Below are 24727 nucleotides of genomic sequence, written 5' to 3'. Positions count from 1 at the left end.
TACCCAATGACGCCACCTGAACCGCTTGTTAGCAACCATTTTCACGATCGTTGAAAGTAATGGCAGTTGATGAAGGCCTTACATATATGGAGGTTCTCTTATGAATGCAGTTTTGTCGACAAACTGACGAGACTATGAAGATTGAAACACATATATACTCTATGTTGATGCAGAGACTGTAACGGTGAGATGTGACTGAAAATGTATTGGGTGTTAAACAATTTTGTATGTTTTTTTAAAGCGTGGCTATTCTTCGGCGTCGCGCCGGTAAATAGATCGAAAGCTATTCTCCGGCGTCATAATAAGGCCTAGTAAGTCTACCTTTCATTATATTTTACCTATGGTAATTGTCTAACATAACTAGATCTAGATCTATTCATTTATTCCCGTCGTCCATTTGCTTATTTAGAATAATGATTCTGTTTATTTAAACGAACAAAATTGATTCTGTGTCTAAAATCCTGTCTAGTCATATAGATCTAGAATCTAGATTAGATTCTAGATCTAGATCTAGATCTAGTATAGATCTAGCTTGCTGTTTAACTTATGAAAGTGGCTATTCTCACCCGCCCGGAAGTTCTTGCAAGATCAACTCCTCCCCTCTTCTCTCTCTCTCCGTCTCTTTCTGAATACTGTCTATCGGTGTGGACGATCAAATTGACCAAAACAAAGTTAAAAAATGATGTTAAAACAACAAAAGTAAATTAATTTGGTTGTCTACAAAGATGCTACGGCTCTTTAACTTTTCGAATCGAGCCGAACTACGCGGGTCGCCATTTTGTTTTGCCAGGAAATTCTCGCGCTACTCCTCTCTCTCTTTCTCTCTCTCTCTCCACTGCCCACAGACAAAATTGTACGCTTTTAGTAGGCTACAGTTGTAATGGAACGTTTGTTCACGGCACAGAATTCTACAATTTTTCTGTTATCACAGTGTAGAATTCTGTGGTTTAGAGTGAACGCAAAATTTGGTGAACGCGCACCGGGTGAGAATAGCCACAAGACTCGCCTGCACTATTCTCACTCCGGGTGAGAATAGAGGTGGCCTTAACTTATTTCATGTTGTTGTAATTTTCTATCAATTTAACTGGTATGTCGCGACATCAGTGCTTTCTTGTCGTATCTCCATTTTTGTAAACAGTGAAAATATGACTTATTCTTATGCTCACTCTTTGTTATGAACTCGCGTCAATAGTTGTGAACACGTTTCTTCTAGCACCCAACATATTGCTAAATTGGAGGAATTGGGGCAGTTTGTGTCTGAAAACCTATTGTCTGTAAGGGGCACGAAGTGGTAAAGTTGTGAGAATTATTTTCCAAGACAAACAGATGAGAGAGGTATTTGCAAATCTGCACCGACATATTATTAGTAATAGACCGACGGCGTGACGCCGGAGAATAGCTTCTGATCTATTGACCGGCGCGACGCCAGAGAATAGCCACTAAGCCACTTGCCTTTTTAAAGGGGGAGACAACAATAGCAGTCCACCTCGCTATGATCTCACCTAGCGCAGTTCTAGGCCCAGGGTGAGAGGGCAAATCTTCTTCCTATTCTCACCTGATGTGGGTTCTCCACTTAGTGCATCAGCTCAGGCCGATCACTCCGAGTGAGAGGGTGAGCCTTTTGGCTAATCTCACCCGGTGTGCGTTCACTGTGATACAAGTTGAGTGTAGTGTAAACAAGCGTTCCAGCGCTCTTGTGTTGAAAACGCGCAATTTTGTGTACGGGCAGTGAGAGAGAGAGAGGGGGAAGGGGATGGAGGAGAAAGAGATAGGGAGAGACAGAGAGAAGGATATCGTAGCGAGAACTTCCGGGCAAAACATAGTGGCAACCGGCATAGTTCGGCTTGATTCGAAAAGTGAAATAGCCACAGCATCTTTGTATACGACCAAATTAGTTTACATTCGTGCTATAACATCATTAAAAAAAATATGTATTTGTCAATTTGGTCATCCACCGCGATAGTGACAATAGACAGCAGCAGGCTTGTTTCACACCGGGTGAGAAAAGCCTATGATGGCAAGTCTCACCCGGGGTGAGATGTCGATTGTCTTTTTATTCTCCCTTCTTCTTCAATAAAAATTAAAGAGTAATAAAATACCAAACGATTCAAATGAGTACAGAAAAGATAAATCCATTGTTGAATGCATGTAACAATGCATGTTCTGTTTCTTTGTCCGGCCTCCCGCGTTAGGCCATAAATCACCGTCTCACTAACAAATAGCCTGCTGTGGTGTCAGGGAAAATCATTTGTGTAATGATGAACTACCGTGGAATCAGACATGTGGTTTGCTCGTTCTTTCCTATCAAACATGTATTATCCTTATCTTTTCTGTTCTTGTGTGCGCTACTCTCTTGTAACACCACTAGTCTTCGGCACTTATATGATCTAATTGTGTTGTAAGTGCCTTCAAATGCTTAACAAAACTACATGAATCATGCACTCTTCAATTTTTGGGCATTAGAGTTAATCGTATAATATCATCTCAATGCTTGTTCATATACTTTTGGTGAAAAAAAATACCTGTCTGTCTTGAATATAAGTAGAGATGTTTGCGAGTGAAAGAGGTGGGGGTGGCTTGGTGTCTGAGAAAATTAGTGAGAAAATGGCACCCAAATTTTGATGACTTCTGAAGTTGTTTACTCTTGGAATTAACAGATTAATTTATGTTTTATACCCCCATGATTGTTCTGTTAACCCAATTTGGTGTAAACAAATATAGTATTCTCCACCTAAGATCCCATGAGTTACGATCCCAGTTTACTTAAGTTCCTGCTGTTTTAAGAGAACAGAATTTTTACCACACAAAAATCACCTCTAAGATCCGGCCAGGGGCAGTTTGTTAACTCGGCAAGACCGGCGGTGCGGTTGAATGTTTGTGAACTGGACTGTTGACAAGAGATTTATTGCTGATGATGATTTAAGGAAATCCAAACAAACATGTATCAACATTCAAAAAGCACCTTGCCGATGTGAAGACGCTCAAATAGACAAGTGGGATTCACTGCTTTTTTGTCGAGACAGAGCCTCTTTCCTTCATGTTTGTTTATTGTTTGGTACTTATTCATTTTTTTTTTTCGCTTTCTCCCCACTAATAACTTACCTGGCCCATATGAGTCTAGCCGGCAAAAAGAGGAATCGTCTAGTGAAGATATATAAGGAGAATTATAACGAGGAGCGATAGGCTCTCGGCTGTCAGAGTCTGGGCCAAAAACAATAGGCTTACCCTCTCCCTTCCCTCCCCTTTTCCACTGTCATCCCAGCTGGACACCAAGTTCTATAATTAGCTTTTGACACACTTCCCCACGTTGCTACAACAGTGTTTTGAGAACTGAGAAGTACGATGAAGAACGTTTGATTACATAATGATGGAAAACTGTTGTGTGCTAACTTTGTCCAGCTTTGTATAGTATCTGGTTGTAGACTTAAGGTCTGCATGAGACAGCATCACTGGTACAGTATCAATTTACTTTTTGTCGTCATACAGGACAGTTCTTATTACTTATTTACAGGTCGAGTGCACGTCGATATTGTGTGTGGGGGTGTTGAAAGTAAAAGTCTTTGGTTAAAGTAGATCTGCTGGAGGCCAGGACCAGCAGTTTATTGCTTCTCTCTTTCACTTTGTTTTCTAGCATAGACTCTAGTAGTAGTAGTGTTTCTTTTTCTGTGCCGACCAAGTCAGTTTCTATTTATCTCATTAACTTCCATCACACATTATTCATTATATTGTTTCTTGACGCTACCATATTTCAGCTCTTTCACATTATATTAGGGGGCTCTCGTGGCCTACAGGTTAAGATGTTGGCCTCTCATTCAAAGGTCATGGGTTCAAATCCGGGTAGCGACCGACAAATTTTCTTCTCTAAAATTGTCTCCTTTCACCTCCTTTCCTGCTCTCTAACATTATTCTGTCGTCTGCTTTCGTCTCCTTTTTCTACCCCCACCCCCTCACCTCCTTTGCCCATTCCTCTGGGCTCCTGACTCTTTCTGCAGCCTTTCTACTGCTACTCCTTGACTCCTTTTTACTGCTCTCTTTCAGCCACACCCCTGGTCTTCTGGTAGGAAAGATCTACCCCTAGCTTTCTCGAACAAGGGCGAAAAATCTCGAAGGGCCCGTGTGCAAGTTGCGCACGTTAAAGATCCCTTGGTGGTCCAAAATCGATTAGAGTAGGCTGCGGCCGCAACCTGCACAAAATTCAAAATTTCCTATCAACTGAAAAAGTTTAATGTGTCCCGCGCGCTCATATGACCTTATGCAGTTGTGAGCGCCGTAAAACACTTACCCCAAAAAAAAAGCAAACCAAAAAAGCATTGTAATATTATAATGTTTACAGTGGTGTGTGTGAGTGGGGGAGGGGGGTGGGGATGGCGAAAGTAGGGGTATAAAATGAGGAGAGAGAGAGAGAGAGAGAGAGAGAGAGAGAGAGAGAGAGAGAGAGAGAGTATGTGTGTGTGTTGTGAAGGTAGGGGGTGGGGGGGAGGGAGAAAGAGTTGATGTGAATGATGGCCGGTCAGTTCTATAAACCACGAGCCGCCGCTGGATCCGGCTCTAATTCACTCTGAAGGTCTACATTCGGCTAAGATCCCACATTTCAGATTATAATTTACGGAACAAAAAGCCCTGACAGGCACAGCGGATCAACGAAGAGTGAAAAGTTAAGATAAAAAATGAAGTGCCTGTCATGTCAAGGATCAGCCACGCTCTTGAATGTGATCACATGTGCATTATAAAACTCAACGAAACGGTACAATGTTTGCCCCAAACAGAATCACACCGAAGTATGAACAGACCGATGCGTTTGTTTTCCTTAAACATCACACTCGCATCTGAGCTCTCCAACTAAACTTACACCACATGCTGGGGTGGGGATAGGGCCTACAATTTCGATCTGTGCGGGATCATATCGAACTGTGAACTCTTCACTGATCATTGCAGAAGTTGTCTCTTCTCCTGAATTTGCGAAACAACTAAATTTCAATTGGTGTTGTCCTAGGCTTTCTTAGACTAGGAACGCCTAGGTGTGGTCACAACGCAATAGTGTGTAACGACAAAGGCGGGGTACCTCAATCAGAGATGGAAAGCTATAAATTTTGGACAGGTAAAAGGGAGGGGCAACTGGATAAGCGTAGATCTTGAGACTCATGATAGGATATTAAAGGAAAATGGCATGTCTCACTCGTGCTACTGTGATTAGTCATCAACGTTGATCTCTCTTTGCTCGATATATATGTCATAAACCCACCCAGGGGTCATGTCAGTTCATGTTAGAGTGAAGGGAGACCATTTTACCAGTTGTGGGCCTTAACATGGACCACCATAGATTCTTCCCTTGGTGCATCAGCTGAGGTCCTGTTCGCCTAGGATCCTGCCCTTTTCTTGCTCCCAAGCACCGGGATCTTTGGCAGAGACTACTGTACTTCATACCACAACAAAGAAGATACTTGATAGAACTTCTTCCCAGGGAGAGATTCAAATTCAAGTCTTTTGTTTTATGCATTGCACCACTGATGCCAGTAAAATAGGTAGAACAATTTAATGCTTTTCCTTCATTTTCGGCAATCATTGTGGACTACTTGCCTAGGACAAACCTATAAACTTTTTGCTTTCATGGCAAAATGTTCACTCACTGATGTGAGTTTGTTTACAACTACACCCTGATTTGAGTGTAGGTTCCAGTAATAATTCATCTTATTTAAACCCATGATTCTAGTAGTGTGAGTTACATACTTTTGTCAAATTATTATCAGTTTTTTATGTAAGTACATTTTTGCCCTTCTGATGGTTCCAAACCATATTTTTTTCTCGGCTAGATGTTATACTGTTTTGGACTCTTCTGGAAATCTTGTTTTCTATTTTCTGTTGGAATTTTTCTTGTCTGAACTGTGCTACATAATTTATTAGTGGACTGGAAGATGTAATATACCCTCTATATTATCACAGTTTTTCCTTATCACCTTTTTTTATTTCATCACAGATTTTTTGGACCTCTAGTCATGCCTAAGACAACGCCCTTTACAAAAGTGAAAAGTGGCTAGTGAGTATTTTTCCGTAAAATTCATGAAATTAAAATGAATTATTACAACTCTTAATTTGTAGATTTCTATTTGAGAAAGTCTAATATTTAAACTATTCCTGAGTGTTTTGAGAAAATAACTTAACCGACTTAGGAGAAGATTTTAATGTCTTGGACTATTGTGTCCTAAAAGATTTCATAGTTTGGCATTTTGTTCTCTCCAGAATATAAAAATTTTAGATAGAGAAAGATTACTTTGCTCCTTTAGATGGCAATTTTAGTTGTGAGTTCAGTTCCTGCCAGTCTCGGGTAGATGTTGTATCTATATATGAAAGGTGCTTTATCCATTGTATACTCAAGTCGCAAATGGGTACTTACCAAAAGGCAGAGATTCAACAGGACATGTAAATGACATTTATAGATGTCTATCAAGCTGCAGCTGTATGTCCTACAAGGCGATTGAAATGATAATTTGAAACAAAAAAACACCCAAGGAAGTTGATCATCTGACATTTGTGAGCCTTCAGGACTATAAACAAAAGCACTTCAGAAAGATAATTTGTTTCATGACGTGGTGAAATCAAGTGCTGGTCAGTTTATAGCCATTTGGAGTTATTGGTATAACCTTAAAGCCTGTTCCGTTGCCTTGCATATGATTTAAAAAGATACCCATTTATCTTGAATGGAAGTTGAGATATTTACAATTAATGAAAGAGGTGGGGGTCACCTTGTATCAGAGGAAAATTTAGCAAAAAAATGGCCGCCCCGTTTTGGTGATTTCCATAGCTTGTGGTCCTTTGAGACTGCTAATTTACATTTTCCTTTGTGCGTTTCATCAACAATTCTCTTTAAAATTCACACTGAAGTGTGTTTTAAATGGATATGAAATTTAAGGTGTTGAGCGAAAAATGTTAAAAATTCGATAAAAATTGCCTACCTAGAGGGAAAATGTCAGTTTATTGGATTTCATTATATTGATGAGTGCTTGATTCTGTACCATGTTGCCTAAAATTTGTCCTCTTAAATTTCAGTGCTTGTTTTCTCTTTGATTAAAACATACTGACTTGTAGACTGAAATCATGGCACTTAAAAATTTGAGAGGAAGCTTTCAAAACAATTACCACAGGTTGACTGAAGTGTTTTGTTTGCCTAGCTTTTAGTTAATGACTTTTAACTACTATGTCTCACTTAAAGTATGTAGGCTATGCATCTTGGAAGCTAGAGATTTTACTGTTGTAAAGATTCGTTAATGTATATCTCTGTTGTGTGTGCCTCAATTTGACCAGTTGCAAAATATTAGGTTGGTTATGATGATGTCTATCATGATTTGAATAGTCTTTAGAATACTACAGTAACAATTTTATTTTGTTTGTAATTCCCTAGTGAACGCACTGGCATAAGATTCAGATGTTCACTTCAAAATACGATTCTTGATGTTCTGAGAGCAAGGCCAGGCTGGACAGAAGTGACCACGTGAGCGCATTTTGTGTGTAAAAAGGGATGGTGTTTAGCCTGTAGTAGTGTCAAATCAATTTTTTATTTCTGGGATAGAATTGAAGGATTTTACTTTTATGATGATGATTGAGCGCTGCGAGTAGTTTAGAAATCTACTTACTTGCACCGCTGTCACTGGTACATAAAATGTGATGTTTAACAATAGAAAACAGCACTTTGATGTCTGCCTTCTAACAGGTCAGTGGTGATAGTGCTGTTCTTGCAAAAGGAGTGGCTCATGAAAAATGATATTATTGCAAAGGGGCGAAATGTTTTGTTTACCTAATTCTTTGTCAGTCAAATTTGAGCAAATGAAAGTAATTTTAGGTCAGATGTTTGAGAGGAGTTTCCAATAATGATTTCCCTGGCCTTTATATGTGCATTTATAATTGTTTAATGCAATAATTTTCAATCACAATGTAGGCCCTACCTATAAATCATACTTGATGTTGGTCATGAAGAATTATATTTGCAATTCATCTTTTCCTTTTATCAGGCAAAATGAGTATTTTCTTCTTAACCAGCAGAAGAAGGAAAAACAAATTGTTTTTCATGTAAATTGTTAAGAAGGACTTCTGTTTTTGTTCTTGTATGGCACGATCATGTAGCAGAAAAAAAGAAGACTGTTGTTGGCTCTACTGATTTCCCCAATGGCTGTACTATAAGATTCTAATTGCCAAATTTTTCTCTGCATTTTGTCTCTAGTACTGAAATATTTTGCCAGCACTACCAGAGAATGTTGGATTATTTTGGCACATTTTGCTACTCTAGGGATGTTGAGTACTCAATTAATTTTTGCCCATTTCTATTTATTATTTTGGAACTATTTATTATTTTGGAACTATGTATTGTCAGAAAAAAGTGCTAGAAACATTTGAATAGTTTGATATACTGTGATATGGAAGTGAAAATGCCTTTTCCTCTATCTTGTCAACTGAAGAGTAGACTCACAATACTGAGGTCTCCTTGAATGGTACCCTCTCCAGTGTAGGTAGAATAGTGAGGAGTGTGAAAATGTGTATTCGAGGTTTTTTTTTTTTTTCTTTCAATTTTGCCTTTTGTTCTTCTGTCTTTTCCTTTTGTTTACTCCTTTACTACACCACATTTCAGTCATGACTGGGAATTCTGTTGGTGTGACAGAGATTGGCTGAACACACAAGAGGAATACAATTACTTCCCTGAGAACTCCAAAGTCAGCCACTTCAGAAATTTCTATGAGGTCATAATCTAAGAAGAAAAAGGAAAAGAATTAGATAGACTATGCTAGAGATGTGTCGTTTTCGTGTTGTATTTGTTGTAGTCTGTGAAACTGTTTGGCTTGGTCATTGTTTCATCAATGTCTGCTTTGTTGATGCGCTGTAATGTTTGCAGTGTCATTTCTGTTGCGCAGACTGTCATACTTTGATGTCTTCATCTGAGTTGGTTGCCTTCAACTTTAATTTAAAATTGCCATGCCTGAGCCAATTACTTTTTAAACTTCTTAACACAGCTTGTTGATTTGCGTACAGTCTCTGCTTTGTCAACTTGTTTTTATTCTATATGAAAAGTTAACGAACTGTCTAATAATTGCACTGTCTGTTCTGTGCTGGTTTTGTGCTTTGTGCTTTAGGCTAGACTGCGGATTATCTGGTTTCAAAGATTTTATCGTCAAGTTGTTTCTGACCCTCTAAAAAAGAAAAACAAATCCTCCAATCTAATCAGATAACCACAAATGGACAAATTCTTGTGCCTACCCTTGCACACATACATTCGTGTTAAAAAAACACACACTAACCCACACACGAACACACACAAACACACACTCACACATATGCTCACTCATGCACACACATATGACCTCATTCAGTTGCAAGTGCCGTAAAACCTCTAGTAAAACTAAAAAACACACACACATGCTCACGCACACAAACACACAATGGGTGGTTGGTGGGTGCTCTGGTGTGGTTTGCTCCTTCTTTCCTATCAAACATCTATTGTCCTGATCTCTCTCCTCCTCCTTTTATATATTTGTTAACTATCTTGTAACACATCTAATTTTCGGCACTTATATGACCTTATAGTGTTGCAAGTGCCGTAAAACTCTTACTTAAACTAAACAAACACACACACAGACACACACACACACACACCCACACACATACACACACACATACACACACACACACGCACACACACACACACAATATTCTTTTGCTCAGATGCACTCATTCACATTTATATAGATGTACATACATTATACATTTGCACGCACGCACATGCATGCACAGCACATGCACACACATGCACACACTCACACACACACACGTGTGCATGCACACATGCGCACGCATGCACGTGCATGTGCTCTCACTCACGCACATGCCAGAGTTCATTCCACTCTTTTACTTTTCCTCTTCTTTCTTGATTACTCAACCTTCCACAATTCAATGGACCCCACTCAAGGGGAATGCCAGTGTAACAACAATATTTAACAATGGGGGACAAAATCAAACCATTCTTGCCTTCAGACAGTGAGATAGAAAATTCATCTTTAGTTATAGACGTATGTCCTTTTTTTCCAGTGACTTTGTGCATCAGCTCTTACTCAAGTTTGTTCTCCAAGGACAATACTGATAGGTCGTTCGTGGCTTCAGTTTTAAAAATATAATTGGTCTGCTGAAAGATGTTCATTGAGAACATAAGTTTCTTACATTTGTGTTGGGCTTTACGAGATCTGAAGTTTGCCTTCTTTTTTCAATTTTCATTGGAACAAAGTCTTTTCATCTAAAATTGACTCCTCTTCAGGTACCCAAAACTTGTGACAAGTCCTCTTCACCTTGTGTCTTCTGCTACTTCTGGAAACTGCTGTGTTCAGAGCATTTTTGTTTTACTCTGATTTGCTTTGTTTCCATTTGATCATTACCTCTTTGCCAATATAGGGTAAAAGATTTGACCTTCTATTTGAACAAATTTTTATATTCGCATATCTAGAGAAGGAGGAGCATGGGACATCTATTGGGCTGATGTTTGGTGGATGAGGGAGATTTTTGATCGAGCATACCTGGAGGATCAAATGAGATTAAATCATTTCAGAAACCATTTTGAGGTAGGAATTTTGAACGAAACGAGTTGTTTTTATTTACTCCATACTTTACATTTATGTATTTTTCTCTTCCCTAATTCACCCTTCAATATCTCCCAGTCACCGAAAGTGTTTAATTCATCTTTATTCATGATATTATAGAAAATGGATTACTGTGTCAACTGATAGATATTAGAGAGTGCCTTTGGAATATTTTCTTCCTGGCTTTGTAAATGGACTAGATACATTTGCATATTTTAAAATAGAATTTGAAGATTTTGTTTCTCTTTTCTACTTATAGATAAGGCTTTGTTTTGTTGGTTTCGCTCTTTATTTCTTTTAGCAATATTCAGAAATTGCTGTATGAATAACTCTATTGTATTCAAAGTGTCTACGTAGTAGTGTTGAGTTAAATAAAAATTTTCTACTGGTATTTTGAATTTTTCTGAATATTTTTTAATTTGTACTTCCTTTTCCTGTTATTCACACTTTTTTCTCTGCTTGAAATTTATAATTTAAAATCAACATTTGTAAAGTACCCGTGGCTGAAAACACAGCAGTTTCAATTCTGTCACCTGTGTGTTTTGAAAAGTGCTTTTGAGTTTCCTTCTAGAATACGTTTTTACGGCCTAATCAATTACTTTGTTCCTATTCCTACCTGCCTTTAATGTTCTGATTATTAATTGATGGTTTTTCTTCTCTTTTCACCTTTCTATAATTTTTGGTCATTTTTCAATGATGTCTCGTCACTGTATGGACAAGCTTTCACTGGTCCCTTCACGAATGAGTTCTTTTTCTGCTCGAGGATTGAAAAATTTTCTTAGTTCTCCACTTTGTTTTCTCCCTGCTTTTTACTTCCAGGCTCTTGAACACACAATGATTCTATTATTTCATGGTTCTCTTGTGCAATATACTAACATGAAGTCACATCTTTTGCTTGTTAATCTCTACCTTTTATCCCCACACTGATCCCTATGAACCAGTTGTATGAGGCCCTATTTATGTTGATAAAATTGCTAGTCTATTAGTAAGAAATTATGAATATGATAGCACAAAATCTGGGATATATTGGAGGCACATAGCCTACAATAAAGATTTTGGTCGTAATATCAAAAGAACCATATTCTATGGACTTACTCGGAAGGGCAGACATCCATTTTTATGTCGCCATTACTATTTCTAGGAGCAAGTTAATATATAACAATGTTCTCAAAAAGTATGATACAGATGAAGAGGGACTTAATTTTAAAAAAAAATTAATTTAAAAATGGGGGACAATTTTGACCCATTTTTTTACACACACAAAAAAACTTGCATGTTAAGCTCTTCCTGATTTTACTGTGTCTTAGCTCCTAGTGTTCTTTATATTTATGTATATTAGAAATGTTGTACACATATTGACACTTTTATACTTTTTGGGAATAGAGTCTACATATTTTAGCTGTGAAGCATTTTTTTTTGTGTGTGAGTGAATTTTATTTCATACGATTTTCTTTGGTTGTAGCTCTAATATATTTTGGGCACTTTTATTGTGTCCTTTGATTAATTCACCTGTACTGTGCATGTTCCTTTTCAAATTTGTTGTGAAATGACTTGAAAATTTCACTCCTTTTTTCATTCACATTACAAAACTAAGTATCTTTCAATAAGTATTTAGTGTTGTTCATATTTATAATGCATAGCTTTTTATCTATTGTTCTCAACTGAAAATATATCACAATTGTAAAGAGTGGAAAGAAATGTTCTACAGTGTGGGTAAAACTACTCTTCCTAACTTAATATGCTTGTCCAGAAATATAAACTACCATTTCATAGTTCATTAGTTTGAATTTTTTTCCTTTGTAATTGAGATTATGACAGAGGTATATTATGTCTCTTTATTTGTTTTATCTTTTCTTTTTTTCTTTTTTACTTATTTCCTGGATTAAGCCCAGTTTCTATCAGTTTTCATTCGTAAGATCCTTTTATGGTCTATTTCGACATTTCAGACGTGGTGGAATCAAGCGCTTGTCAATTTTTGGGCATGTGAAGTTACTGCTGTCATCTGAAAGCTGATTTATTTGCCTTGCTTCCCGTGGAATAAATGTCCATTTATCTTGAATAGTACTCAGGATATTTGTGATTGAAGGAAGTGAGGTCGCCTAGTTTCAGTTGTGAAATTAGCGAAAAAATGGCCTCCGAAGTTTGGTAACTCCAATAGTTAAAGAGTGTTTGAAAAATGACATATTTTATGCCTTTAATTAATGTTTTTGAGTAAAAACTCATATGGACATTTTCGCTTTGACGTAAAAGAGGTTAAGCTTGCATGGATGTAAAAGAGGTTAAGCCCAAAAATACAAATTCGAAAAAATGTTCAAACTGGCGGAAAAATGCCTTTTTCTCAAATTTTGTTATTTTTGACGAACGCCTGATTTCACCATGCTGCTCCACTTATGAAAATTTTTTTGAAATTGACCAACTACCAAATGTAATTATACTTGCGTTTTTGTTTCATCAGCTTACTAGGAAAAATTTGATGGTGAAGAATCTCAAGAGGCTTCGCCGGAGTCTGGAACGAGAGGCTGGAAAAGCTGAGGCACAGAAATATCCTTTATGATACATTGTACTTTAGCCATCTTTCCTATAAGAAGCAAAGTCTGCTTTTGAGAAATGATTTCCGTGGGTTGAAAAATTATTTTTTGCAACAACAAAACTTTCTTAAAACTAGTTCAATTGGGTTATTTATATAAAAATTGTTAATAGCTATGTTTCGGTTGGAACGTGCCTGTCAAGCAATTATATATGTGATGTGATACTTTTTACTTGTGCAACTTGAGATTTCAAGAAGCTGAATTCAATGTTATTGAAGGTTCTGCTCAGAATGAACACAAGGGGGAGTTGGGGGGGGGGGGGATTGTAATCTGTCCTTACTACCACTTTAGATGTCCCTGTCTTTATTTTTACCAGGAAAAAACAGCCTGGCAGACATGAACGGTAATTTTACTGACTAAACTTCATGAAGAGGTTTTTTTTTCTTTATAGAACATATGTGGGATCATAGAATACGTAGTGGTATAATCAATTTTGAACTTAAGCGCACCTATGTTGAGCTCTACAAACTTACCAAAGCCTTTTTTTTTGTGTATCAGTTCTTATTCATCGTTCTACATCTTGGCTCCTTTTGGAAATATGGTGAAGTAATTGTGTTTACTACATCCCTTGAGTATCCATACTTATTTCGTCAAACCAATCCTTAACTAATGATACATGCGACTTTTTTCCATCCACGTATGAACTTCCGGTGAGTACTTAGTATAATGTACTGTTTTTATAAATAGTTAAGCTAAGTATTGTTTATTTCCCTTGTCACAACAAACTTTGTATCTTAGGTAATATCTAGTTTAAAACTTGATCAATCCTGTCATATTTAATACTCAATTTTAAATTTCAATTTAATGTTTGTTCTGAGTCTGAGTTAATTTGTTCTTTAAATAGGGTGATAATAATATTTGTTTTTCCATTCAAACTACGAAATGTTATGCCTTGGTGTATTCAAGCCGCAAAATGTGATTGTGGGCATAGTCTTTGTAGCTTTTAAGGAGTCTTAACCTCTTCCTCTTCTTTACAGTCAGAATACCACATCTTTGTGGATGAATTTCGACGCTGTCCTGGCACCATTTGGATTATGAAACCTATTGCAAAGTCGCAGGGGAAAGGCATTTTCTTATTCAGAAAACTAAAGGACATAACGGACTGGAAACGGGTCAGTATTAATTAAGCAAAATCCTTGAAAGAATAATTTTTTTGTCCCATTATATTTAGCCTGTATTTTTTTTGTCACCAATTTGAACAAAATTTGATCTAAAACGAGTTATAGGCTTCATCGACTCCTTTGGAAACCCAACACATTTGTAGGTACCCCTAACATAGAATCAAGTGAGCAGTTTTGAAAAAATGCATTTTCATTATAATCTAATTAAGCAGGAATTAGGATATGAAATTGAAGACATTGTTCAAGCAAAATCTTTCCTATAATAGATTGCAACACACTAAAATTTTGTGTGGAACAGACCTTACAAAAATGTTTTTTTTAAAAAGATTTTTTATTGCAATTTCTGCATGGTTTAGAGGAGGTAATTTGGAAGAATTGGCTACATTTTGTTTGTGCAAACTTACCATCTTTCATTTTCTTACTGCTGTCTTAAAAGAAAAATGTTAACATCACCAGTGGGATACAGACTGATGCTGAGCTCACTGTGGTAGAACCTCCCATGCCCCATGTGCCTTGCACAAGGTCATATAATCAATGTTGTCATTATTGCTTATTGTAAAGAAGATCCATTTGTGAGGCTCATTGTGAAAATGTTGAAATTACAAGTGAAAATGTTGCACTCTTAGCTGAAATTATTTTTAGATAAATTTTAGTCAACTTTTTGGTCTGATTTGTCATGTTCTGTACTCTTACATGCTTCTTAAGTACCGATATTGAATTGTTTTGATTGTTTTTCTGTTTCTGCTGTTGTGTACTGTATCACATCTTTTAGTTGCCTTCAAAGATGTCATGTATGTTGGGTTTTTTTCTCAACATAGGACTATCTTAACATCTCTTTCCTATTTATTTTGTTATAGCAACACTGCTATGTACAATGACATGGCAATTTTATTCAGTTTTGTGTTATTTTATTGTAATCAAAGTATGGATATCACGCCCGTTTATGGCAAGATAAGATTTTCATTGGACTCGATCTCTCTTCAGGGGGTAGAGTACCAGCCTCCTATTCAAAGTGTTGGAGATGGAGCTCCACAACAGATAGAGACCTATGTGGTTCAAAGATATATTGAAAATCCGTATCTCATTGGAGGACGCAAGTTTGACATTAGAGTGTATGTTCTGGTCACTTCAGTAAGTTTTCTTCATTATTTCCTTGTTTTTGTTCCTTTATTGACTCACTGTTAGTTTTGATCCTGTGTTTGGAAGGGGTGGTTGGAAAAGCTCATTACTGTATCTGTAGATGTAAGTTGTGGTTTCTTCTCCTTATAACGACAATGGAGCGTAGTTATTATCTCGGGCAACTGACAGTGTGTAAAAGATGCTGGCAAACTAAACTGTGGGCCCCTTCTCCTGACCCTTGTTCATTTGCACTTCACTTAAATTTTGTGGGCATACTCCTGGGAATTAATTTTATGTATATATATAGGCTATATATATATATATATATAGTGGTAGTCCACGTAAATCAAACGCAGGTAATCCCAAAATAGAAGTTAAGCAAAAGAGAACAGGATTCCAGATTTTTTTTCTCTGTGAGTAACCTCAGTAAACTGATAACCTGGCTAAACAAAAGAAAACCTGTCAGTCCCGCTGACTTCAGTTTCAATTAAGCAAACTCCACTGTATTATGAAAACATCTGTAAGTTATTGTAGGAAGCAAAATGTAAGTTTTGCTGAAATGCATGTTCAAGTTCTTCATTCTTAAAGCACATGGGTGTTTTAAATTCTACTGGCAGCCGAGTGCTCATATGTGTCACGACAAGGTGGAATCAGGTGCTTGTCAATTTTGGGCAAATGGAGTTATTGATAAAATATTCCTAACGCCCTTTCATTTTTTTTGCTTTTGATGAAAAGAAGCTCCTCGAATAAAAGTCAGGATATTTGCAATTGAAGGAGGTGGGGGTCGTATGGTGTCAGTGGTAAAATTAGTGAGAAAATGACTGCCAAAGTTTGGTGACTTTCAAAATTTTGGAAACTGCAAAATTACATTTTTGTGTTCCTGTGCTCAACGTTTTTCTGTAAAATCCAGGCAGAAATGTGTTTTAAATGGACATTAATAGACTTGAGTCCCAAAAATAACTCAAAGTAAATTGCACAATGGGTGAAAAAATGTCGGTTACTTTCAAGTTCTTCATTTTGACGAGTAATTTTACCTCGACGCCAGACAACAAAAAAATCAGTGAGAATCTTCCTTTGACTGACTTTCATATTACTATAACAGAGCTCTCTGTCGTTCCCCAGTATTCTCCACTCAAAGCGTGGTTGTACAGAGCTGGCTTTGCACGATTCGCCAACACCCGTTACTCCCTGGACTCTATAGACGACAATTGTATCCTTGCTACTTGCTTGTAAGCTACCACCAAAATTAAAGACTAAAAAATAAGCAATGTTTTTGTTTGCAGGTGATTGACAGGTACCCTGAGGGGCTGCATCTTCCACTTCTTTTCAATGTTTAGTTTATTTTCTTCACTCTTCCTGGGAGAATATGATCATTATCCTGCTGATTCACCTTAGGCCTACCCAGTTTTCACCCATTTTAGTCTTATTAATTATAACGCAAACTTTGAACTGGACAGATGTTTTTAGAGACTGATTCTTGTCTCAGGGTTATTAATAGTATGATTAAGCCAACTAAATAGTGTGTGTAACGAATGTTGACCTTTACCAAATGTACAGATGTCCATCTCACAAATGTAGCCATACAGAAAACTGCCCCGGACTACGACCCTGAGAAAGGTTGCAAGTGGTCGACCCAACAGTTACGCCAATACCTCACTGCCAAACACGGACAGACTGCCGTGAGTTTAAAATATATGTTGAAATATTTTGTGTCTTTATCCAATTGTCAGTAGATGATGATTAATTACTGTTAAGACACAGATACTCTCACTGAAGTCTTCTAATCTCTTGTATTAGGTAAAGTTCAAATTGCAAAAGCCAGAGATTTTTCAATTGAACTCATGTATTGACACTCAAAAAAACTCCCGATATTATTCTCTTGGATTTCTACTGTTGGCCTATCTAAAGTAAAAAAAAAAAGGCCTTTGCTGACCCAAGAGATTTCGGAGAAAGGATTCAAGTAGTCAACTCTGGGATCTCGTGGCCTAAGAGGTTAAGGTGTTCGCCTCTCATTTCAAAGGTCCCAGGTTCAAATTCGGATAGTGATGGAAACATTTTCTTTATCTAAAATTGTCTTCTTTCACCTCCTTTCCTGCTCTCTTGCATTGTTCTGTCGCTTACTTTCGTCTCTAATTTCTTCCCAACCCCCTTACTTCCTTTGCCCCCCCTTCTATGGGCTCCTGACTCTTTCTGCAGCCTTTCAACTGCTACTTCTTGGCTCCTTCTTACTGCTGTCTTTCAACCACACCCCTGATCTTCTGGTAGAAAAGATCTACACCAAGCCTTCTCTGACAAGGGCGAAAAATCTCGGAGGTCCTGTGTGCTGATTGCGCACGTTAAAGATCCCTTGGTGGTCTAAGATCAATAAGAGTAGACTTCGGCCGCCACCCAGGCAAAATTCAAAATTTCCTACCAGCTGAAAATGTTTAACGTGTCCCACGCGCTCATATGACCTTATGCAGTTGCGAGCGTCGTAAAACACTTACCAAAAATATTTTTAAAAAGAAGTCAACCTATTTTGATTATGTAGTTATGATTTATGATATTTGTAGATCTAGAAGAAATTTGAAAAAGTACAAATGTGAAAGAGTCTAGGTAAAAATTTTCAGATATAAATACAGATGAAATTAATTAAGGTCCCATATTCCTATTAAAATTTGAAGGGTATATAAAATTCATATATGGATTATACAGTATTGCAGAACAATGATCATCAACAATTTTTTCAATGATAGCATAAACTCTTTGTTCTCTGATGTCTATTTTTTTTGATTTGTTGAATTAATTATTCTAGTATGGTGAGGCATGTGCGTGCGTTCTGTCCATGACCTGTGTGTGTCACTTAAGGTTAGCACAGTAGCCAGTCGCTCTTAATATGTAGTAAAAGAAATACCTGACTTTGCTTAAATCTTTGGGTTTTGTTTGATATAAATAAGAAATCCCCTTATATTTGGATTGGGTTGTAAGGAAATAACAATCATGAAGACCAAGTTAAGAGGGGTGGGGGGGGGGGGCAGCTGAAGGCTATCTCGCTTATTAGTTGATCAAATGTTGCCAAATTTCACACATATAACAAGCATAGTAAGGAGTCTTAAAATCCTCTTTCAAATTTTGAGAAAAAAAATTTGTTTCCGTAATATGGCGGCCATATTGGATTTTTGTGACATTTCTTACGTAATTAATACCGCACTTATTTTTCATGGAGATAAATTGGTTTTTTTTTGCATGTATCTTGGCAAACAATAGGTCTACAAATCTGCGTGATGAATTTTTCTTAAACGTACTAGAACATTTTTAATTAATTTTTTCCTGAGGTAGTATTCACGTTTGCATAAAAATCTGTGAAAATCCTCATTTCAAACACCATCAACAAAAAATGTTTTCCATATATAAAAATTCATCTCTCAAAGTTTTAGTATTACATCTTGTCTTCTTTCTGTTAGAATTTCATGAAGATTGGATGAAAAATGGTGGGGTTATTTTAAAAAGTATATAGAAAAACCATGTTCGAGAAAATGGGCGATAAAGACAAAAGATTAACTTTATGAGGAAATGGTGGTGACAAACATGTCCAGTATGGGAAGAAATAAGGCTTAAGGGGGTTCTCATCCAATGAAATAGTTGTAAGAGAAGCTGAAGAAGCTAAAAATACCTACTACTTAAAATCCATGGTTTTGAGCCAAATCAGGACTTTCGGGGTGTCACTCCCCCCCCCTTAATGAAGAATGGAGATAATCACGGAATGTTCTTCTTTTTTTTTTTTTTAAAGGAACTCTTGGTTTCTTTCTCTTTTCAGGTGAAAGCCTTGTTCCAGCAAATGACCAATATATTTGTTTTAAGTCTTCAGTCATGTCAAAGAGTGATAATCAATGACAAACATTGTTTTGAACTATATGGCTATGACATTCTTATTGATTCGAATCTGAAACCGTAAGTACTTGTTCAGTTTCTAAATGTTTATATTGTACCCTTTATTCATGTTTTCATAAAAGCTCTTGTGGCCGTGATAGGCCTGTAAATACCACTACATGGCTCTTTGCCAATTTAAATTATAACCCTAAAGGTGTTTGTTCTGTACAAATATTAACAATCAGTACATGTGAATATAAGCTTGCCCAATGCAGAAAAGGATGTGAATTGCTTGTTCGTGGCCTGTTCACTGTCAAGTTTGAAGGCCATTGATGATGATGATGATGATGATGATGATGATGATGATGATGTTGATGAGGATGCATGTGAATATGCTTTGAATTTAAAATGTTTTGTGCTTTTAGAAAGGAATGCAAATGTAGATCTGCAAAGTTATTGCTACTGATGGTATTTAAGTCAGGCTTTAAGATGCGGGCATTTTTAAACTCCAGCTGATGTACTCTGCATGGCTTTGTCTCATTTAAACCTCTTTGTCTCTTTACCATTATAAAATTCGTTAAGAATTTTTCACAATCTGTCTTGTCTTTCTGTTTCTTTTTTTCACAGTTGGCTCATTGAAATCAATGCATCACCATCCCTGACTGCCAGCAGTAAAGAAGATTATGAACTCAAGTTTGGACTTCTCAATGACGTGCTGAATGTACTGGACCTAGAGAACAAGTAAGTGTACTTTGAAAGGTCGTTTAATACAAGAATATTTTCTCTCTGAAAAAGCAAAAAAAATGCCCTTGCCTGTCTATGCACAATAATAATATCATAATATGTGAGGCATCATGGTGAAATCAGGCGCTCGTCAAAATAATGAAATAAATTAAATCTGCATTTTTAGGGCCTATGGTTAATTTTCTTCTAATTTTCTTGCTTAATACCTTTTATGTCCATTTAAAAACACATTTTTGTGTGGATTTTCTGAAAAACATTGATCAAAGGCGCAAAAAATGTACATTTTCAGTTTTCAAAGGACCCTCAGTTACCAAACTTAGGCGACCATTTGATCACTAATATTACCTCTGAAACCAGGTGACCCTGACCTCTTTCAATTGCAAATATTTCGACTTCTACTTCTATACAACATAGATGGATTTTTTTTTCTCCTATAGGAAACCAAATGAACAAGCAATCATGATACCAATAACCCTGTATACCCAAAATTTGATGAACGCTTGATTCCACCACATTGTGACACAAAATGCCTTATTATTGATGTCGCCACCAGTGCTGATAAAAACATTTTGTGTTGTCTTTCTAATAAAGTTTTTTTTTTTTACCATCTTTGCTCCTATTTATTTGTCAAAAAATACTTCACACATTAAAACTGTTATTTGGTGCACAATGATATAGAGTTATCGGTACCAGCATTTTTGAGGATATTTATTTAGTATTTCATACAGAGGAATGATCTTTCCCATATTATTGTCTACATCTCTTGGGACATTTAGTAAAGGACATTCCCTTATGACCCCATCCTTTTGTGACACATACTTGCAGTGATTTAGTATACAGTCTGTGATGCTTTATGAGGCTACTACAGCAATCATCAAACGGAAAACTGTTGATCCAGTGGGGGTAGAGTGCTGTAAAATATTGTAGGCTTTAATTTAAAACGAAAATTGTAAACTTGTTTTTTGATTGTGCAAAATGTGTGTATCTGTAGGTTGGACAGATTACTGTCTTAGACGTCACGTTCAGCTGTACTTTTGTGTCTGTTAATATAATCTGATGCCTGATTTTCAAGGGAGGAGAAGGACAGAGTTCACGGGGAGATGATGACCATCACGATGCTGATGGTTCTTGAACAACCTTTGCACACAACACTTCACATGTTCCAAAGCCAGTATTCAGCACACATTGATGTATGTTAGCATCAGCATTTTGTCTAAACCAGAAATTGGTCATACAAACTGATCCAGACATATTGCACAATCAAAATGCAACTTTACATTTCTTCATTTCGCTTCTGAGGATGCCCTTCAAGGCAAAATGAGGATTCATTTTAATTAATTAAAAAATTATTTAATTTGTCTCTACTAATTGAAAATTACTCAAGACTCACCCTCCCAAGTCTGCTTTTTCATACAATGATGGTGGTGGTGATTATGATGGTACCGGTGCTGAAGGTGACTCTGAAGCTCACCTTTTTTTTGTACCAGGCTTAGTGGGAAAGAGAAGCGCATCGGCCTGTTTGATCTGATGTGGGACAATGGCCCTGTTGTGGGTGCTGAGGGTAAACTGGAAGAAACAGTTGTTCCTTATACCTCTTCCACAGACTCTATGCTGGGTAAGTATGACGTTTGATTAAACAAATTGTCCGGGTGATGATGATATTTAGTCTGGACAGAATCTGTCTCTAAAGTGTGTGATACTGAGTACCCTTTCATCAAACTGCTACTGTAGAAGTGGCTCCCGCTGCAGTGGGCCCATCCCTACAGCAGGACCTTACCAAAATCCCCTTTTCTTTCTCAATTACCTGTGCTCGGGTTTAACAGGACCGGGAAAGGTCCGAACTTGAATACAGGAGGAGAGATTGAGCGAGCTCTAGCTGGGGGGAAGGGGGTTGGAGGGGCTGTAGGTGGGGTCCAAACAGGCAGTCAGCGGTGCGTCATTGTGATTGACCAGTCCAGTGATGAGTGAGGTGGGGCAGGTGGCAGAGAGAGATGGTGCAGAGAGACGCGTTACGTGTGCCACTTCAAAGGTGATGTGCCATAGCCGAGACGCTCTGTATGAGAGCGTACCCCTAGGGCTTGGCTAGGCCAAAAAGTAAAAGAGGAGAGTGTGTTGTGTGATTCCTGATTCATTGAATTGCGATTGCTGATGCTCAGGCATACGTACGCATCCATTTCACCAGTTCTACAGTATGCCTACTGATACGATAGACAGCACAAGCAACAAGGTAATCAACGAAGTTGACAAGAAAAGGAAGACTAATCTAAAGTGCTACTTTTATTGATATGGAAGGGAGGTAAACATGTGAATTTTTATAAACTTTCCCGTAATTTCCCCTTTGCATTGCTGTAGCGGGAACTTGCCAGTGGAGGGATTTTTCTTCTGGAACCAAAAGTACCGCTATAGCTGTGTTCTACTGTACTGATGTAGACGTGTTTGACCCGTTTTGGAATGAATTTAACGGGCTTCTTTCAGTATTATGCATTTTCTTTATCACATGTCCTAGGCAAGAGAATTACTGGGAGAAAGAGAAGCGGAATAGTAATGATGATGATGATGATAACAAGCAGGATGATGATTAAGTTGATAACAAGCATGATGATGATGTGATGATGATGATGAGAAGCAGAATATTAATGATGATTAAGATAATAACAAGCAGGATGATGATGATAAAAATGAAGATGATACTAAACCCTTGTGAAACCTTCCAGGTTAGATTTGAGGGTCATTTATTTCTTCAAAAATTCGTCAGTATATTTCTGCTCAGTCAGTATACAAGGATAATGCAGAAGAGATGGAAGAGGATGAAGAACAGTGAGCTGGTTTCTAAACGCAGAACAAAGATTCAGCTTTGTAGTGATGAAAGTTTTTTTCTTTTGTTTTGTGCAGGTTGTGTCAATGACAGAATGGATAACCTTCGACATACGTATGAAACTGCAAATGCCTTGAAAAAAGTGACCTAAAGTCTAAAGTGTTCGCCCTCTGCCATATAATATGCCTTAGAATAAAAATAATTCTCCACATCTCACATTATCATAATTTATAACCTACTGATGTTCATTATTTTTATTTAAGTTGGCAAGTTTTCATTGCAGCTTTCTGTGTGACTGAGCTGTAGTTGTTGAATACGTGTAGTAGTCCGAATAGTTCGTAATGTGATGCATATTATTTTAAATGAAACCCTTTTGAAGTGCTTTCACCAAGAAAACACTTATACGCATGTGTGCGCGCTTATGTACGCACACACACACACACACACATACCCACACACACACACTCACTCATTACATGCAAACACACACACTTTCATTACACACAAACGCACGCACACTCATTACACATAAACACACACTCATTTCTGTTTTGTAATTATGTTTGATACTGTTACAGGGTATTTTTTAAATTAAATATGGAAGCACACAAACATAGCTCTGGCATTTCATATCTTTCTGCCAATACAGCTGACCACTTCCTTTATTTTTTTAAATTGTAAATGTTAAAAATCTTCATCAATAGCAGGTTTCTTTTGTTTTAGTTTTCTCTTGCATTTAGATTTTCATTTGTCTTTTGTAAACCTTAAGCTGTTGTGAACTTCTTTCATATTTTGTTCAGAAATGTAAGGCTCACAGACAAGTTTTTAAAAAGTTGTTTAAACATTGCTTTATTTATGATAGTTAGGTCTGGACAATCTGCCCTGCTTCCTTGCATTTACTTTTTGTTTAGTTTTCGATTGAACTCTTAAAAATGGGATTAAAAATCAAATTCATAGTAGCACATTGTTAGCAATATCAATAGAAAATGGATAGAGATGATGGCAGTGAAGATATATTTGAAACGAATGTCTAAGGTATTAGAATGTGAAAATAATATGTTCATATAGTACATACTACCTGCTGTCCCTGTCACTAGCAATTCTTGTTAATCCATGATCCATGCATCTTATTGTCAGTCCAATATGTCATTGCGGGTGGTTGGAGGGCGCTACTGGTAGATCCTACTTCTTTTCTTTACCTCTGTTGTTCCTGTCTATTTTACTCTTTCCCAGCACTATATGACCATCATTGTGTCAATTTGCTCCTCTATACTCAAACGAACAAACAAATATGTCCTCTAATAACTTAGTTTTGACACTCTACTTTGAGATATCAGGTTTTCCATAGAGTCGAGACAATTTTTGCTAGCTACATAGTAGGTTTTGCTTAGACTGCAGGGGATGTCTTTTTATTTTTAATGGGCATACTGAAAGTCTTTACAATCATTAGTAGGCCTACTTTGTCTAGTTTTATTTAGTTCCACACCATTTTTGGGACGCTTCATAATATGGGGGGAATTCACATGCTCCTTTCAGCATACTATATCTATTCAAAAGGCATGACCACAGATTTATCCTATGCCTCATGATGCTTGAGAAAAGAAGAAAATTATTTGTTTCTTTGCAACACTCTACTTTTGTCTGAGTTAAGAGTTACATTTATGAACTTTTTGTTGACACTTGTTCAGACCGATTGGACCAAAATTTCCCAAGTGATCATCTCAAAAAGGCTGTTTTTGTGAACTTTACAATGATGTAGTACCTTTACTGCAGCCTTTCCAAATAGATTTATCGGTCTAAGACAGACAAGCTGTCTTTTCAATCGATATCTACTGCAGTGCAGGCAGACCTGGTTTGAAACATTTTTTTAAACGCTAGTTG

General features: G+C 37.1%; 1 protein-coding gene across 2 annotated transcripts; it reads left to right on the top strand.

The window, feature by feature from the left end:
• On the top strand, nt 1-23782 carry LOC101855013 (probable tubulin polyglutamylase TTLL9). Of its 2 annotated transcripts, none has more exons than XM_005096286.3 (14): nt 1-184; nt 5975-6034; nt 7397-7486; nt 10478-10592; nt 13066-13151; nt 13815-13848; nt 14176-14310; nt 15304-15450; nt 16561-16648; nt 16996-17117; nt 19235-19368; nt 19915-20028; nt 21519-21646; nt 22924-23782. In XM_005096286.3, exons 2-14 carry the CDS (start codon nt 5994-5996, stop codon nt 22995-22997), a joined length of 1308 nt encoding a protein of 435 aa, XP_005096343.1. In that variant the 5' UTR covers nt 1-184; nt 5975-5993; the 3' UTR covers nt 22998-23782. The 2 variants fall into 2 exon arrangements, with proteins under 2 accessions (XP_005096343.1, XP_005096344.1); XM_005096287.3 differs by lacking the exon at nt 10478-10592 and adding an exon at nt 8618-8726.
• The last annotated feature ends 945 nt before the right edge of the window (nt 23783-24727 follow it).

The sequence above is a fragment of the Aplysia californica genome, unplaced genomic scaffold (genome assembly GCF_000002075.1).
Source record: "Aplysia californica isolate F4 #8 unplaced genomic scaffold, AplCal3.0 scaffold00125, whole genome shotgun sequence".
Lineage (NCBI taxonomy): Eukaryota > Metazoa > Mollusca > Gastropoda > Aplysiida > Aplysiidae > Aplysia > Aplysia californica.
This window is presented reverse-complemented; position numbering and strand designations above follow the sequence as displayed.

Bases quoted from the DNA above. Each gene is read 5' to 3' on its own strand.
- LOC101855013 (XM_005096286.3), top strand. From the start codon at position 5,994: ATGCCTAAGACAACGCCCTTTACAAAAGTGAAAAGTGGCTA. The intron at 6,035-7,396 runs GTGAGTATTTTT...GTAATTCCCTAG, and splicing joins ACAAAAGTGAAAAGTGGCTA to TGAACGCACTGGCATAAGAT. The intron at 14,311-15,303 runs GTCAGTATTAAT...ATCTCTCTTCAG, and splicing joins ACATAACGGACTGGAAACGG to GGGGTAGAGTACCAGCCTCC.